The sequence below is a fragment of the Triplophysa dalaica genome, chromosome 18, assembly GCF_015846415.1.
Source record: "Triplophysa dalaica isolate WHDGS20190420 chromosome 18, ASM1584641v1, whole genome shotgun sequence".
Classification (NCBI taxonomy): Eukaryota; Metazoa; Chordata; class Actinopteri; order Cypriniformes; family Nemacheilidae; genus Triplophysa; species Triplophysa dalaica.
In genome coordinates this window covers 18,998,090-19,014,291 of record NC_079559.1, presented here as the reverse complement: position 1 = coordinate 19,014,291, position 16,202 = coordinate 18,998,090, and the positions used below count along the sequence as shown (strand labels likewise).

Genomic DNA, 16,202 nt, shown 5'->3' with positions numbered 1-16,202 from the left:
TTATAATTTCCCTTTTTTTGTCACTATTGTCTGTGTTTAGGCGGTTTCATCTGCCCTAAGTTAACTTCCGGTCTGTGTTTGGTTATCGGCCTGACTAGTCTAAACTGTTATTGATTTATTGCAGAGGTCTAGCGGAAGCCACATGATGCTTTCTTATGTTGTTGGTGCTGACACCTTCGATGTATTCTTATTGTAAAGCCACTTTGTAACAGTGTAAACATGTAAAGCGTCTATATATATATTTTAAAATATATATTTGACCTATTTTATAATTTTTATAACGCTGTTATTCTCAGAACCTTCCTCTAAAACATTTAAAAATGTGCATAATATATATTTATCTCTGGTGTGTTTGGTGTGTAGAGGACCGAGCAGAGCCGGTTATGGTGGGTCTGTACCGCCACCAGGAGTCGCACCTGTGTCAGCAGATGAAGATGGCAACAGTCTCTCAGATTCACAGCACACACGAGTGGACCGGACTTGAGCCTCCGTCCTGCTCAACCAACACCAGCACAGGTAAAGTCTCCTTACATATGGGTGCGTTCTGTCCAAAATTGTGGTCAATTATTTATGGGCTGTTTTCTCAACCAACTCCCTGACATGCATCTTGAAAAGAGTATTTATATTGTCTTTAAAACGTATTATAAGCATTTGTTCCATTAGGTTTGGCCAAATGTATGATCAGGAGTGTATTAAGCTACAGAAAGATGTAGAATGTAGCAAATAAATGATCAAATGTTCATGTGTTTAAGAAAATGTGTGTTTTTGCTTCCTACAGAAAGTGTAGACCAGTCCAAGCAGGGCGATGCTTGTCGTATCCGATCCCGAATTCCTCCCAACATGCCCAAATTGCTCATCCCCTCCACAGTTACTAAATTCCCGCCGGAGATAACGGTCACGCCCCCTACACCCACCCTACTGTCCCCGAAAGGTAGCATCTCTGAAGAGACCAAACAGAAGCTCAAGGTAGTATTTCTTCAAATCACCCAATATTCGTTCTCTTCCTTATTCAAAACTTTGCAATTCTGAACAGTGGCACTTAAGGGATAGTTCCCCCAAAAATGACAATTCATTTACTCAACCTCAAGTTGTTCTAAACCTGTGTTCATTTGTTTGTTCTGATTAACACAAAAGAAGATATTTGGAAGAATGTTTATATCCAAACTGTTCTGGGGCACCATTGACTACAATAGTATTTTTTCCTACTATGGTTGTCAATAGTGTCCCAGAACTGTTAGGTTACAAACATTCCTCCAAACATCTTCTTTAGTGTTCAACAGAGCTTGAGGATGGGTAAACTATGACAGAATTTTGATTTTTGGGTGAACTATCCCTTTAAGTAACATGTTTGAATGTTAATCCATTATATGCATAAAGTGGCATCTAAAGATAAATTCCAGCCAAAATCTTAATTTTTTCATTACTTCTTCTCAACCCAACAATTGAGCGAATTGAGCAACTGATCATATATCTACAGTTCATCTTTCTCTAGATCTCCCTCATTACGTTTCTGCTTCTCTCTTCAGAATGTGATACTGTCCTCTCAGTCGGCAGCTAATGTGAAGAAAGACACTCTCGCTCAACCCGCTTTGGAGGTTCTGGAAACATCCAGTCAGGAATCATCTCTGGAGAGCGAATCAGAAGATGAAGACGACTACATGGACATTTGAACTCTAAACATGAGCTCGGAATCGAGCTCGGAAGCAACATTTCTTATTCGTGTAGCTGCAGCTAACCATTGACGGTTTCTTCTCTTTTTCTATAGCGCATTTACTCCGCCGTATGCACGTTTTTTCAGAGAAAGGGCTTTTTCCGACCCCGGCACTTGTGTGTTTTTGTGTTTTTGCTCCTCTGCTGCTAAGCATGGACTGTGTCGTTCCGTTGTTGTTTTTTCATCGTGTTCAATCCTGCAAAGTGACATTTTTACTTCAGTGGCGTTCAAAGCCAACCACAACAAAACAGTCGGTTCTTAGCATCACATCTTTTAATCTGTTCACAGTATTCTCCTGAAGCGTGAATGATGTAATAGGGACAGTTTGTTTAACGCAATTTACTCGTCAAGAGATTTTGGGGCATTATATTTGCAGAGTTGTTTACAGATTTAACAGGAAATCCATTTTGCATGACATTTTGTTCAGCTCAGTGTTGTGAAAAATAAACACGATTCATATCACCACCAAACATGGAAACTTTCCTCGGGATGTCAGCATGCAAAAGTGACCGTTTTTTACAATCATGTGGGTACGTGTCGCTATTTTTCGCTAAGTGTGTGTGTGGTTATACCTCTATTTTCAAAGCTGTGTTGCCTCCACGTGTAGCACGCACGGGGCGTTTCTTTGTGTTGTCCATGCTGTAAGTTCAACAAATGTACGATTTTTCAAAGCACATTTATTTTTGGGTTATTATTATGGATTGCTGTATTGGTAATCTGTTGGATGTATAAATATTAAAGACCTGATTTTGAGGTTATTTGTTAAACCACCAAGAATTCCATTGGAACTGTTGAAAGTTGAAGTGTGCCGTGTTACTGTCTAATGTATTTTGAGGGGTTTTCCATTTGGGGAAGATACCGTATGTAACCCTGCCAACAGCACTGAGAATATTATTAATTTCACTCCAAATATGAATGTGACCCAACCAAGTACAGAACCGTTTTTCCATTTGATTTTATTGTATTGTTTCTCATCACCACAATTACTCTTTCATAGCATTTTGATTTTTTTCAATAAGATAAAAAGACCAAAACACGGTGCTGATATGTCCTACTGTTTGGCTTTTTTTATAATCTCTGAAGGGTAAACCATTAAAATTATCCTGATGTATTATTATTAGTAATCTTGACATATTGGTTTTTATCTTCACATCATTAAGACGATCTGATCTGATGTTTTGGTACCTGGTTGGTTTCGTGATGGAGATCCTGTTGGCGTTACTCTGACAGATATGTTTTTGGAGCATCATCTCCCGTTCTAATATCAAAACGGTTTAGACAGAAGAATGTTTTTTACCAAATGTTTTCTATTTAGATGGATAAATAGCTACCATTATTTTTGGAGTGCAGACTTTTTCCATGTAAGCAAAACTTTGAAAGGACGTGTTTTTGATGACGTGAGCATAGCCGACCAAACTACCTGTAAACAGAATGATGTTTTTCTATTTGTCCTCTTTTAAAATAATGTTTTGTTTGTTTGTATACAGTCTCTTTGCTTGTTAAGAATGTAACATGGCAGAATTGGATACATGCTCTTGCGCAGAGACGTGAGGTTCTCTGAGCTCTTTGGAGTATTACTTTGCTCAGGCTATTTTTTCTGAGAAGAATGATATTACTGAATTTCTGACATGCTGCATTGATATCACAAAACCAAAAATACACTTCAACTTTTTACCTGACCTCTGTTTTGTTGTTTCGTTTTTATAGGAGAGATTTATTTTGGATGACTTACACGGTAATTACAAATGTGATTGAAATGTTTACAGGCTTTACACTGTCGTGAAAAACGGATATATCAGGAAGAGTTTGTTTTTGATTTCCAGGCCTGGAAAGTCATAGAAATTAACAAAATTATTTATTGATTTAGCTTGAAATGGCTCTCTGTGAATCTCTGTCCAGTTTCTAAAATCCGGTAATGAAGAATTATTAGAAAAATGAATTAATCAACAGGAGTGGGGACATTTGGCGACATGTTAAAAGTTATTATATATCTATTTATCGGTGCTGTCCTTCCGAAACCTTGGATGTTTTTTTTTTTAGGAAATGTTTTAAAACAATGTACTTTTTAAGTGATTAAACACAGTGTTGTCAGTTGACAAGCACTATTTATACGTTTATTGGTTAGATATTTTAAAATCCCAGTGATAAATAAAAAGGGTGACTAATAGTGATTTATGGCAAAAAAATGAAAAACTCAAAATATGGAGATACAAGGTTTCAGACTTGATAAATGACAGCTCTTTATAAGACCCATCCATCAGATTTTAATTCCTGCAGTAGGTTATGTCAATTGTCTACATGCAGTTGTGTCCTAAAACACCATTCAATCGATCCTATTCTTCCATTTCCTAAATCACTCCACATTTTGAAATGAACCCCTCTAGAAGTCAAACACGTCTCGACACAGAAATAGATGCAATGACATCACATCCTCTCACATCTCGAGTCTTCCTGAAACCCTGTTGGGTTGAAGACCACCCCGTCTCTTTTAGGCAGGCCATGTCAAAGGGAGGGTCTGGGCTGGTGTGAAGCCCTCAGCCATGAGGAAGGCCATTAAGACCCATTAGCAGCTCCCAGAGGTTTCTTATGAAGTGCTGCCAATATGTCATTTACTCTCTTTGTCAGGTACACTTCACTGAGGGTTTGTTTTCTTACATACAGGACCAAATGTGTTTCAGATCTTTCCCTAAGGGGATGTGGGGGGAAGGAGGTGTGCGTTTAGGTCCACCCTGGAGAGGTATGAGGAACAACAGACATTTGTGATTTGATCTGAATCAAAGCAGATCGGTCAATGTATTGTTAGAACTTATTATGTGTGCAGGTAATGCACGCAGCATATTTACTCAAATCTCGACTATAACAGGTTAAACTCAGGACTGTAAAGAATTAATCCTTTGGTTTGGGTGAGAGAGACAGTAATAGATAGATGTAGAGGATTGGTTTTCTAAAAGGAAATAGCTAAAAACTTATGACTACAAGTGTGTGAGGTTGTTTTGGACTTTTGATGGAATTACTGCAATTTGTATTAACGAGAGTATAATAGGTGAATTAAATAATACCGTTTTTCATTAAGTTTTTGATGAAAATTTTAACTAAAATCTGTGGAACTAAAGTCACATAAAAGTAATTGAAATTAAGAAAATGTTTTTATTATTCAGTGTTCTCACCGTCATGAAAAAGAAATGTTACATTTTATTAAAAATTCACTAAAATTCATACAGATCTATTAAAAATAAACGATTTTAGTGACTGGAAATATCACAAATATAAAAAAAATCTCCCCTGCTGTCATCAAAAAGTGAATTTTCATCATTTTTAAATTCATTCAAATTGTTAAAATCTGTTCAAAAAATCTTGCCGTTTACACTTGTGGAAATTTTGGAAATATTATATAATTAAAATGAATAAAACCTTTTTTATCTTTATTCCCCACAGCGGTCAGGAAAGTGTTGTTATGATCACGAATATAACATTTTAAATATCATTAAAAATTAATTGAAATGAATCAAATCTAATAATAAAATCCCCACCGTTTTGGAAAATTGGAAATATCACAATTGAAAGGAATAAAAATAAGTTTAAAGAAATCGTAAAATTCCCCAAAGCCATTTGATCAGGGTTTACATGGTCATGAAAAAGGGAACTTTAATGTCATGAAAATGAATCGAAAGTATTAATTAAACAATTTATGTTAGAAAAAAATATCACCATTCCCAATGTAAAAAAAAAAGTGAAAATATCAAAATAATTTCTAGGCCTGCAAAAAGCCATTCATAATGTATACAATACTAAGAAGTAATGGAGAATCTTGATGCAAATGTAACTTGCATTTCCCCTCGACCTGAAGTGATTTCATAAAGATTGAACATCTTTTAGAGGTGCGCACAAACTGCCGTCTAGAGTTGGTATTATTGCTCACATAAAGTATCAGTCGGTTTAACAGGCCCGTAGTTTATACGCAGTCTTCCTCAACATCCCCCTGATGGCCTGTACCTGAGCACTCAAAGTGGCCAGTTAGAGCATCAAAAGGGAAAATTGCATGGCTAATGCCAGGGAAAGGTGTGAGATTTCTCGTCGGCCCATGGCGGGGGGGCACTTTATAGACCCCATAGCCGTCTGATCCCAGCCAAGAGCCCCTGTGTATTGGCAGCTGTTAAGCTATTGAGTGACGATGCGTCCACACACAAGCCACGGCAAATGGCAGAAGCGGCCAACACCTCTAGACTGGTGCGTCTGCGATAACTAATGGATCCAGAGATGTCAGTCTATTGAAGAAGAAAAGATTTCAAGAGATGCTAAACATCTGAATGGGTGCCGGTGTTTTGCTCTTGTCAAAACAAAGCATTTCCTGTATTAAACGTCCTGCAAATTGAAACACTTTTCCAATCTCCTTGATCGTCCAGGAAACAGGATGTGAATCTGGAATACATTGGAAAATAATCTTTATGTACAGTATAAGAGCTCGAAAAGATGCTGTGTGGCGTTCTTGGCCGTGACATTGCCGCTTCCTTCTGCTCGTCCTACACCACCTTTTTTTCACCGGAACTGTCGCCACCCCGTCCTAAAACCAACAGCCCGCCTAGTTTGAGATCAGCTGCTCGGGCCGCAGTGCAAACACATCGTGCCCAGCTTGAGTGAAGCGTGTCTCAGCGGGACTCTCTTGATCCCTGTGGGGTCTACAGTAGGAAACCTCCTGTAATGTTTAGACACGACACTTGTCGTTACCCTACGCTTCCTCTGAAGAGTAGCCACATGTTTTCAGTTACACATTAATGATGTTTTAACCCGATCAAATGGGTATGGATTCTTTTATGATCCATTTCACAGATTCGCAAGGTTACGAAAAAGTCAGCGGCGTGACCTTTTGCGGTACTAGTTTGTGGTTCCCGTGGCGTGTTGAATATTACTGTAAATTAAGAGAATAAAAGAATAGCGAAGAAGAAGAAAGGTCAAGGACTCTGAGATATAAAGTGTTTGAGATAAGGGCGTAAGATCAAATCAGAAACGGTCAACAGTTTTTATCATCATTAACCTCATCTAATGTGTCTGAATTCCAAGCGTAAGCACCTTCCAGGTGTTAAAAAGTTAGTTAGCCCGTGTTTCACATGCCTCGCCTCAAAATGGAGACTGGTGTCCGATTCAACGACTGACTTGTTTCAAGTGACAGCAGAGCTATAGCTCTTCACACACTACGGCTCACGTTAAGGTCGTTTCATCAGCTTTTCTATTCTCACCACTGGTTCTAGTGTAACTGATTTTTTACTTTTGACCTCAAAAAGCCTTCATTTATATTTCTTTCTCTTCCTGTGTCTAAAGCGCATGACGGCTGTGACCCTACTGCTAGCCACGAACTTTCCACATTAAATATCTAAATAAAGGTGCTTCAAAGTTTTTGATTCACAAAAGGTTCTTTATGGAAGCAGAAATAATTCTTCTATGGCATCACTGCGAAGAACCTTTAAGCACCTTTATTTGTGTAAAGAAGAGCTACAAGACATTTCTGTTAAAGCTATTTTACATGAGGGGTTTAGGAAAACATTTTTAACCGACTTATGCTTTATTACGAAAGTGAAGGTGATTCACGATTCCTTAGATGAACCTGTTTTGTCTAAATGGTTCCATAAAGAACCTTTAACATCAGAAGAAAGGTTCTTTGCGGAGACTTTTTTTTCAGATTATAAAAAGGTAAGATAAAAGATCTTTGTGGAACCAAAAATGTTTTTTCTATGGCATCGCTGGCATTTGACTGTGCAGTGAATTGAAAGTATGAGAGTGGTTTGCTCATAATTTCTTTAGTTTTTAATAATAGTATTTTAGAATCAAAGTAAAGCCATCAAAAGTACATTTCTATTGAAATTGTATTGTGACTAAAAAGTACAAATAAAAACATTTTTTTAGAAATTGTAAAAATGCTCCAAAGGTATATTTGAAAGAGTTTTGAAGAACTAATTTTGCCTTCAAGGTTTGGAATATTTCTATCTGCAGACCTAGAAGTAATGTCTGGTTATTCAAATTAAAAGTATTTAGTAACATAAACTGAATTAAATTTGCATTAAATTGATGTTACAAATGATTAAGTAGCATTAAAACATCACAATATTAACATTAAAAAAACACAGTTTCATAGAGTACTTCCTGGTTGAGGTTGTAAATATCTAAATCCGAGATGTCTTGAACACACCATTATTTCCATTCATTGACAGCTTTTCAATAGTCTGTTTCAAAATCATTTTCTTTGCAATGATATAAATGTTGGTAAAATTGTATGATTGTTGAAAAACAGCTTCAAGATCATCATAAACATTTTAGCAAACCTTAGGAGTTTACGGAAAGCAAGCCATTGACCTTGACATTGCTATCTGCGCTAGCACAACCTGTAACATGTTTGTGAAAACATCTTTTATGACACTAAAGAATGGTGTACGCTAGTCTCTAACCAACTTGCGTGTGTGTGTCCTCAGAGGAGTGAGGAGTGTCATGCGTTATGTGTGACTAATACTGGCTAGTTTCAGGTGAAGGAAATGAAACCTGTACATCACACCTTCATGATGGAAAGATAGCTGAACGTGTGTTTGGCTAATGTCTTCTGCGATTTTCTCTAGCTTTAGGTCTCTCAATGTTAATGTCCAGAGAGGCCGTGAGGTGTGAGGGCATTTTTAGCTTTGTATGGATAAATTTAAGTACAAGACTTATGTCCCCTTAGGCAACCTTATATCCGTAATCAATATATTCACAGCGTTTGTGGGCTTTTAGCTTGTAAACAGTGCAACACTCAGCTTATATGCCGCTCAAGAGAAAGTGTTTAGTCTTTATTGCATCTACAAAAGTAATGGTTAAAAATGTTTGTGCTGAGTGGCCATTTGCATTGATCAAAATAAAGAAATGCATTTAAAATGACAACAGGACAGAGCTTGTGTAAAGGCTTCTGCTATAACACACAGACCCACGGACGAAAAATCTAGAGACCATTTCAAAATGATTGTCCGTTTTTCAGAATGTATTATTTATACTGTATCTGTTTAGGTAAAATTATATATTTTTCTTTCATTCTGTGAACTATTAATATTTCTTCCAAATATTACAATTATTTCTATCTGCATTTACTTGCAGAAAATGAAAACAGGAGAAACAGGCCAACAGGCTTTGTTTTTTAGACTCAAATTGAGTCTGCAAAGAAATCAAGTTCATGTTCCCTTTTAAGCAAAAAAACAGTAATACTTGTACACGTATTTAGGAAAAAAATCTTTTTTAATGTGATATTCTTGATTTTTATATCACATTTTACATGACTGTTGGAATACTTTGTTATTTCTGAGGTTTAATTTTGACTGGAATGACAACAATACATCTAGAAATGCTAAATACCTTTACCCTGATAGGCCTTTAAATGTACTGTATGTACCTGCCTTTCTATCAGATTTGATGTATATTGTTTATGACAATAAAAAATGTTGGTAGTGCATCCAACTAAAAAATGGATTAAAAATACATTATGGTACTTTTTGTTTGGTGATTATAAACATTTGTGAACCTGGACAACAAAACCAGTCTTAAATAGCACAGATTTTTTATAATCTGCAAAAATACATTGTGATGGGGATAATTACCGATTATTATTTTTGCCAAAAATCATTATGATATTTAGTACAGATCAGTTCTATGAAGATATATTGTAAATTTCCTACCGTAAATGTATAAAAACGTTCTTTTTGTAAATGGATGGCCAGCTACAGTGTCACAGATTAATAACTTCAAAGGGGATTTTCATAATATTTCGCTTTTTTTGCACCCTCAGATTCCAGCTTTGTAAACAGTTGTTGTTCCGCCAGATAGTGTCCTATTCTAGCAAACCATATATCAATAGAAAGCTTATTTATTCAGCTTTCAGATGATGCTAAAATCTTACTTTAGAAAAATTGACACTTTATTGTCCCGGGTCACATTTGAACAATTTTAGATGCCAAATGAAAACAAAATTATAATATCCAATGGAAATCACTGTATTTTGAATAACTTTTACCGCACTGGTAGAACCTGATAATCCCTTTTTGTGTTTATCTGCTGTGATTTACAAATAGCTTTTCATATTGGCAGGGTATAAATATACAATTATGGCCACGAGTGAATGGTCATTTAGGCGTCTTTTATCTAAGGGTCATTTTGTTCCCAAACACTTCAATGCTTTGAGGGTCCTTACAAATCTAGGAAATGTGTGTGATTAGGAGTCTGTTTTGGCCGAGTCACTGTTTACCATTATAAAGACTTGTGCTAACAGTGCTCTATACTGTGGTGGAGGAATTGAATAAACTGTGGATTCTGCATCTGTTGCTTAAACCATCACAACTAGTCAAATATTCATCTGACCGACTGCCTCTTCTTTATGCTACATTTCTACAAACCACAGCACAATATCCAATACTTTACTCGAAAAATTACAAAAAATAAATAAGTAAATAAATTTGGTGTCCGCATTTTGCTGAAAACGTGCAAGATCTCATGATTTCAAAATGTTTGGATTAAATCTGACGACAATATAGTCCATGTCTCGTATTGACTTCAAAATATTAAATTCCTCTTCATTTTACAACTCTATATTTTAAATGGAAAATGTCTCAATTTCCAAAGTGGCCTTAGTTTGTGTTCCAGCTGTTTGCATCACAAAAAAGACTAAATGATAAATATAAACCAGTGACTCACATAAAGTCTTACAATTCTAGATCTCTATTTGTGTACTTACATAGTTTAAATTTGAGTTGGTTTACTGTAAGAGATACATTACAAAAGCCAGACGCACCCACTTTCTCTATTCATATTTCTTCCATGCAAGACATACAACTGTTGATCTGCGGTGCTAATAGGCTGTAAATCACCGCAGGCCCATTCTTTTGCTTTTCCCTCTATCTATCTAAATGTCCCTCTTTATGTATCTCTGCATGAATAGAAAGCTTGCTGCCCTCTGAGAGCTAATGAGATTAGCCATCAAGGGACGGTCATGTCTAGACACCCTGAATACACAACCCCCCCATCCATCCGTCACACAAACACGCATACAGACATTTTCTCAGGTAAACCTCACCTGTAGAGTTCCCCCAGGGTTTGTTTTCTGCCATAACTCTATAATGATTTTATGTGCTTCTGTTTCTTTTTTTCAATGAGGTGATTCAGTCAAAATAATTGCATTAATGTTCTGTAATTCATGTTTCTTCATTACAAGCATGTGTATCATTACAAGATTTTTTGTTTAGCTTGTTATAGCGCATGGAAATGGATGCAAGGATTTACATTTTAAATTAAAGACTACAACCTTTATAACAAAGTTGCCAATCAGAAGCAAAAAGTTGAACAGTCTAAAACCATAAAAGAACATTTTAGCCTTGCTATGGGTCTTTAGAAAATCATCTGTATATTTGTGCAATAAAAATATAAAAAAGACTCAATTAATGGATTGTTGTTAACATAAACAGCATCAAAATGGTCTAAAAAAAACATATAATTAAGAAATGGATCATGTTAAGAGAATCCATATCTTTGGAGTGGGCAGAGCTGCTTTTTTTGTAAATTATATAGTAAATCCCCAACTCAAAGCATTAAACAAGGTTATTAAAGTTTGCTAAAACTATTTAAATATTTCTGATAAATGGAATCAAATAAAGCATTGCCCTAAATGCTTTTGAAAAATAAAAATGAGAAATATTGCCTCAGCAATGAACTGAAGTGACTTTGAGGCACTAAAATAAATATCTAAGACAAAAAAAAAATTAACTGAAACTTGAAAAACTTGGATACCTATATAGAAAATTAACAAATAAATGCTAAAATAAAAAAGCACATAACAAAATAGGTAAAAAAATGACTTAAGCTAACCATAAAAATATGAATGAAAAACAAATCAAAATGACAAACAAATAAATAAGAAAATTACAAAAGCACATTCCTAAAGTGCTAAAATTGTAACTAAATTTAACCAGAAAATATAAATCAACAAAAAATATAAAAATGTAATTCCAATTTATAATGTGAATAAAACTACACTAAAACTGAAGACTAAACTATATCAACGGTTATGTTGGCTCTGTGTGGGCTTTGTTTTTCTATGGGGTGAACATTGAAACTTCAATCTACATACAAAGAGATTCAAGTTTAAACGTTTGAAGTTTAAAGCCAAAGATAAGTGGCAAAAAATGTGTTCGACTTCCCTGTTGGATGACCATATTATTCCCAACAATGAGGTAAAACCACCCAGCACTTTCAGACCGTTAGTAATGCCCTCAATTGCATTTTAAATGATTTGCCATAGTCTGCAGTGGTTGTAAAAACCGAGGCCTGATGTCTGTAGCAACAGTGAGAATTAGTGCATATGTCTGTGTGAATTAGCAAACACCAGCCATGGCCATGGTTCATGTTTGCGTAAATGAGTCAACACTGTAAATAAGAAAGTGTCTTCTTTACCCGTCCACCCATTAGATGCCTTAATGAAGAGAATTATGCCATTCTGTATACTTTGAGCCTGTAAGTATTTGTTTAAAAGTCCTTCAGCAGTTCATGAGGACATGTTTCCTCCATTTATCCCCTTCCTGTTGGGACTCTATCAAGGCTCTGCTAACTCTCTTTGATTCTCCCTATCATCCAATGGGATCATGACATTGACTCATCACCGTGTCACTTCAAAGGCTGAGAATGGGGGGCCAAGCCCCGCCCACAACCAAGATCCCGCTTAAAGGTGTGGGATACCCCCTCCGCATCTACTGAAGAAGGAGCTGACAGAGAACACACACCTTCTTCCTTGGACTTTACTCTACTGCACTTGTGTGCCATTGGGATTAACTGGACCTTGTTGAGGTCATATGGAGAATTTGAGTCGTTGTTAAACAATCTCAATATTGCTTTGTTTTTATCACATACATATTTTTCCTTTTGAGAAGTCTGAATGATGCAGCCGATCAGAGGTGAGTCTTTATGGTCATCTTTTCAATTGGTTAGGTCATTCATTCACTGCAGTTTTTGTTAAAGGGTAGCTTTGGATGGCTACCATTGACTGATCTCATATGTTCTCTTTTTAGACCTCAAGCATAATTTCAGCCTTCCACCTCCACCATCCATGGCTGGATCTGGTGATTCCTATCACCAAGGCAACATCCGAATGACTTTGGAGGATCCAGAGCTGTGGAGGTCATTCCATGAGATCGGCACGGAGATGATCATCACCAAACCGGGAAGGTACGTCTTTGAGGAACCGTTTTCTCAGCTAAAACCTTCAAGATGACCTTAACTTGACTTTGCTCTGTTTATCTTGCAGGAGAATGTTTCCACACTGTAAGATCAGCTTGTCTGGATTGGTGCCGTATGCAAAGTACATCTTGTTGGTGGATATGGTCCCAGAAGACAGTCTCAGATATAAGGTTAGAAACTAAACCCAACCTATAACAGATTTGAATAATTGAGAAAGTTTTGCAAATTGGCTACACGGGGAGCCGGATCAGTCTAGACTAGTCCAGACATTAGCCTAGTATGCTATTGAGTTGGGGAACTGTTCAGTGATTAGACCGAGGCATTGGGGGACATTGCCATGTGTCATCCAAGAACGTTCTCACAACTGATCGGGGTCTTCAACTTCAAAGAGCCCCAACTCTTCCTGTTTTTACAGAACCCACTGGGGGGTTTGTCCCAGCACACACTCTTGTTCACACATACTCTCACAACCCAAAAGACAGCCCCCCCCCACCATCACCACCACCTTATGTCACTGGCAAAGTGATTCTTTTCAGCTCTCAAAAATAGTAAAATGATTTGTTTTTTGTTTCCTGCAGTGGAACAAGGATAAGTGGGAGGTCGCTGGTAAAGCCGAGCCCCAGCCGCCCTACAGGACCTACCTGCACCCTGACTCTCCAGCTCCCGGCAGCCACTGGATGAAACAGACCGTGTCTTTCCTCAAGCTCAAACTGACCAACAATGCTCTTGACCAGCACGGACATGTGAGTCTCAACTCGATTCTTACACTTGTTTTATCGCAATTCCTTGTTGAGTTGGTTGTTAATTCCTCTCTCTTTTCTTCCAGATTATCCTGCACTCCATGCACCGCTACCACCCGCGTTTCCACATCGTCCAGGCGGATGATTTGTACAGCGTACGCTGGAGCGTCTTCCAAACTTTCACTTTCCCAGAGACTACTTTCACAGCAGTCACTGCCTACCAGAACACAAAGGTAATAGACTACTCAAAACATTATAACCTTGTGGAGCATTTGTTCTTATTCCCACCCTATATATATTATTAATATGACGATAGTAAAAGGTCATTTTCGTTGCAGTCGTGATTAAAAGTTAGGTTTTTGTTCTCACAGATTACAAAGTTGAAAATTGACCACAACCCCTTTGCCAAAGGTTTCAGAGATGAGGGTACAAACTCCAAAAGGTGAGGTTGCATTTAATTTCATTATTTGTTTTCATCAAACTAAATTGACTTGAAGAAAATTATTTCAAAAATTTGACTTCATTTTTAACATAAAGTAGTTTATTTAAAAAAAGAAAGGTGGTAGCATTTACTTCATAAACGTTGCTTTTGTTTTATTCCAAAACTGACTTTTTCTAACTTGAAGAAAATTATTTATAAAATTTGGATTTCCTCATTCAAATGGTTTCTTTTCAAGTTAAGTAGTTTGCGTAGTTGCATTCGTACTTTATAAAGTTACTTTATTTTCATTCAACTAAATTTGTCTATTTATATTTTTTTATAAAAAAATGGGATGGGATGCATGGGATTTCATTACTCAGTTCAGTTGAAAGTTTAATAAGAAGTGCTGTCTCAATTTGAAATCTAACTTTAAATGTTTCATTCATAGACGAACGAATAGAAGTCTGGCTGATCCTGAGAGAGCTCCAAAGAAGACGAACATCTCAAAAGACTCTGAGCATGGAAGTCAAAGAGGTAATTATTGAAAAGATTTAATAATGTTTCAAAAAGAACTGTTGGACTTACTTAATATTTTGCGGAAGTTTTGCACACAGTTTTTAAATTCAATTTTACTTAATTCTTTAAGTAAGGTATAGTTAATTTTTTGTCTCAAGTTTTTGCACACAGGTTTTTAAAGTAATATTTACTTTTGTGCAAAATATGCACAAATTACACAAAAAATAAGTAGATTAACTTTTTTTCTGACTAGATAATATAAAATGGTCACAGATTTTTATTTCGATGTGTTGTATTTGCAGATCTTGATGATGATGCGGGTCGCAAGGAACTGGAGGTAAAGTGCGAGCCTTACTCTCCGTGGGGCGCTGCGTCTGACAATCACGCTCTCCGTGCAGATTCTCCTCTGTGCTCGGACCCCCGAGACATGTACAGTTCAGAACAGCTTGTACCTGGACACAACACATACCACCCCAACAGGTACGTCACTCTTCGTTCAATGATTATTTTAGTTGCGTTTTCGTTTGTCACCTCATCTCACAATTAATTCCCATTTATTTTCACAGATATCAGGAATATGGCAAATCCCCCTCTCCTACATCCAGCGTGGGCAGCGGTAGCGGCTGTGTTAGCCGTTCCAGCTTTGAGTCTCGTGTGCCTGATGTTGCCACCGTCCCTGATCATGACGCCACCAGTAAGCCACCTGTCCCCGAGTTCGCACCCGCCCCTTGTCCACCTCAACCCTTGACGGGGCAGCAAGACTACACAGGAGTACTGAACATGGCCATCGCTCAGGCCAAGCCAGGTATAATGGGCCACCATCCTCTCTACACCCCCTACAGTACCGAACAGTCTCTGGGGCAATGGAACGGACCGCCGTCCACCCAGTACCCACCGCCGCCGCCACCACCACCACATCATCACCTACCCGCGGAATACAGCAGCCAGGCTGTCCATCACAGCTATCACCATGGCAACGTGGGGGACTGGAGCCAATACCCACTGTTCTCTTACTCCTGCTGGTGAGTGGATGAGGAACTGAAGTGTAGAGTGAAAACTGAATGAGGAACTTCCGTCTGGTTCTTCGCGCCTCCACCTGGACGATGGCGCCTGGTACCCACGAGTACCAGATGAACAGTAGAACACTGAGTGAATGTTATAAGAAGCTGGCACTAACCAGAATGTTGTTTCTGAAAATATTCTTAATGCAAACAGGGATTTGTACAGAAAAAGCTGACTGCTTTTGAGAGCTTTAATTCTTTCCACTTTCTGAAAAGACAACGTGGTTGTCAGTTGTGTAGTGCAATGTACTTTTCAATGCATTTGTTCTTTTGATACATTTTGACTTATCAAACGGCTGCTTATCCAGGATGCAGAATGCATTTCCCTTGCTTTGTTGTTAAACTGTCTATTTATTTTGTCTTTGGCTTGCTGCTACTTAATTTTATTTTTGGTAAAAAGAGAAATGTGTAGTGCAGAATGCTGTTCGGAAATTGTTGTATGTCTAAAATTCAGAAGTGTCAGTAAATATCTTAAAAGTCTTTGTGGCGTCTCATTATTGTCATTTGTAAATATTCATAGGGGT

General features: G+C 37.4%; 2 protein-coding genes across 4 annotated transcripts in view; both read left to right on the top strand.

Moving 5' to 3' along the window:
- cabin1 (calcineurin binding protein 1) overlaps window positions 1–3,390 on the top strand; it is a 71,261-nt gene extending 67,871 nt beyond the window's left edge. For all 3 annotated transcript variants that reach the window (XM_056772448.1, XM_056772447.1, XM_056772446.1), the window contains 3 exons: window positions 364–516; window positions 779–966; window positions 1,527–3,390. In XM_056772448.1, coding sequence (XP_056628426.1) covers window positions 364–516; window positions 779–966; window positions 1,527–1,670 — 485 coding nt within the window. In that variant the 3' untranslated portion in view covers window positions 1,671–3,390. The remainder of the gene's footprint in view (window positions 1–363; window positions 517–778; window positions 967–1,526) is intronic.
- A 9,251-nt stretch (window positions 3,391–12,641) lies between these two features.
- Window positions 12,642–15,703, top strand: tbx16 (T-box transcription factor 16). The gene is made up of 9 exons (XM_056729768.1): window positions 12,642–12,657; window positions 12,772–12,928; window positions 13,008–13,110; window positions 13,519–13,683; window positions 13,767–13,913; window positions 14,052–14,122; window positions 14,550–14,635; window positions 14,920–15,097; window positions 15,184–15,703. Exons 1-9 carry the CDS (start codon window positions 12,642–12,644, stop codon window positions 15,641–15,643), a joined length of 1,383 nt encoding a protein of 460 aa, XP_056585746.1. The 3' UTR covers window positions 15,644–15,703.
- The last annotated feature ends 499 nt before the right edge of the window (window positions 15,704–16,202 follow it).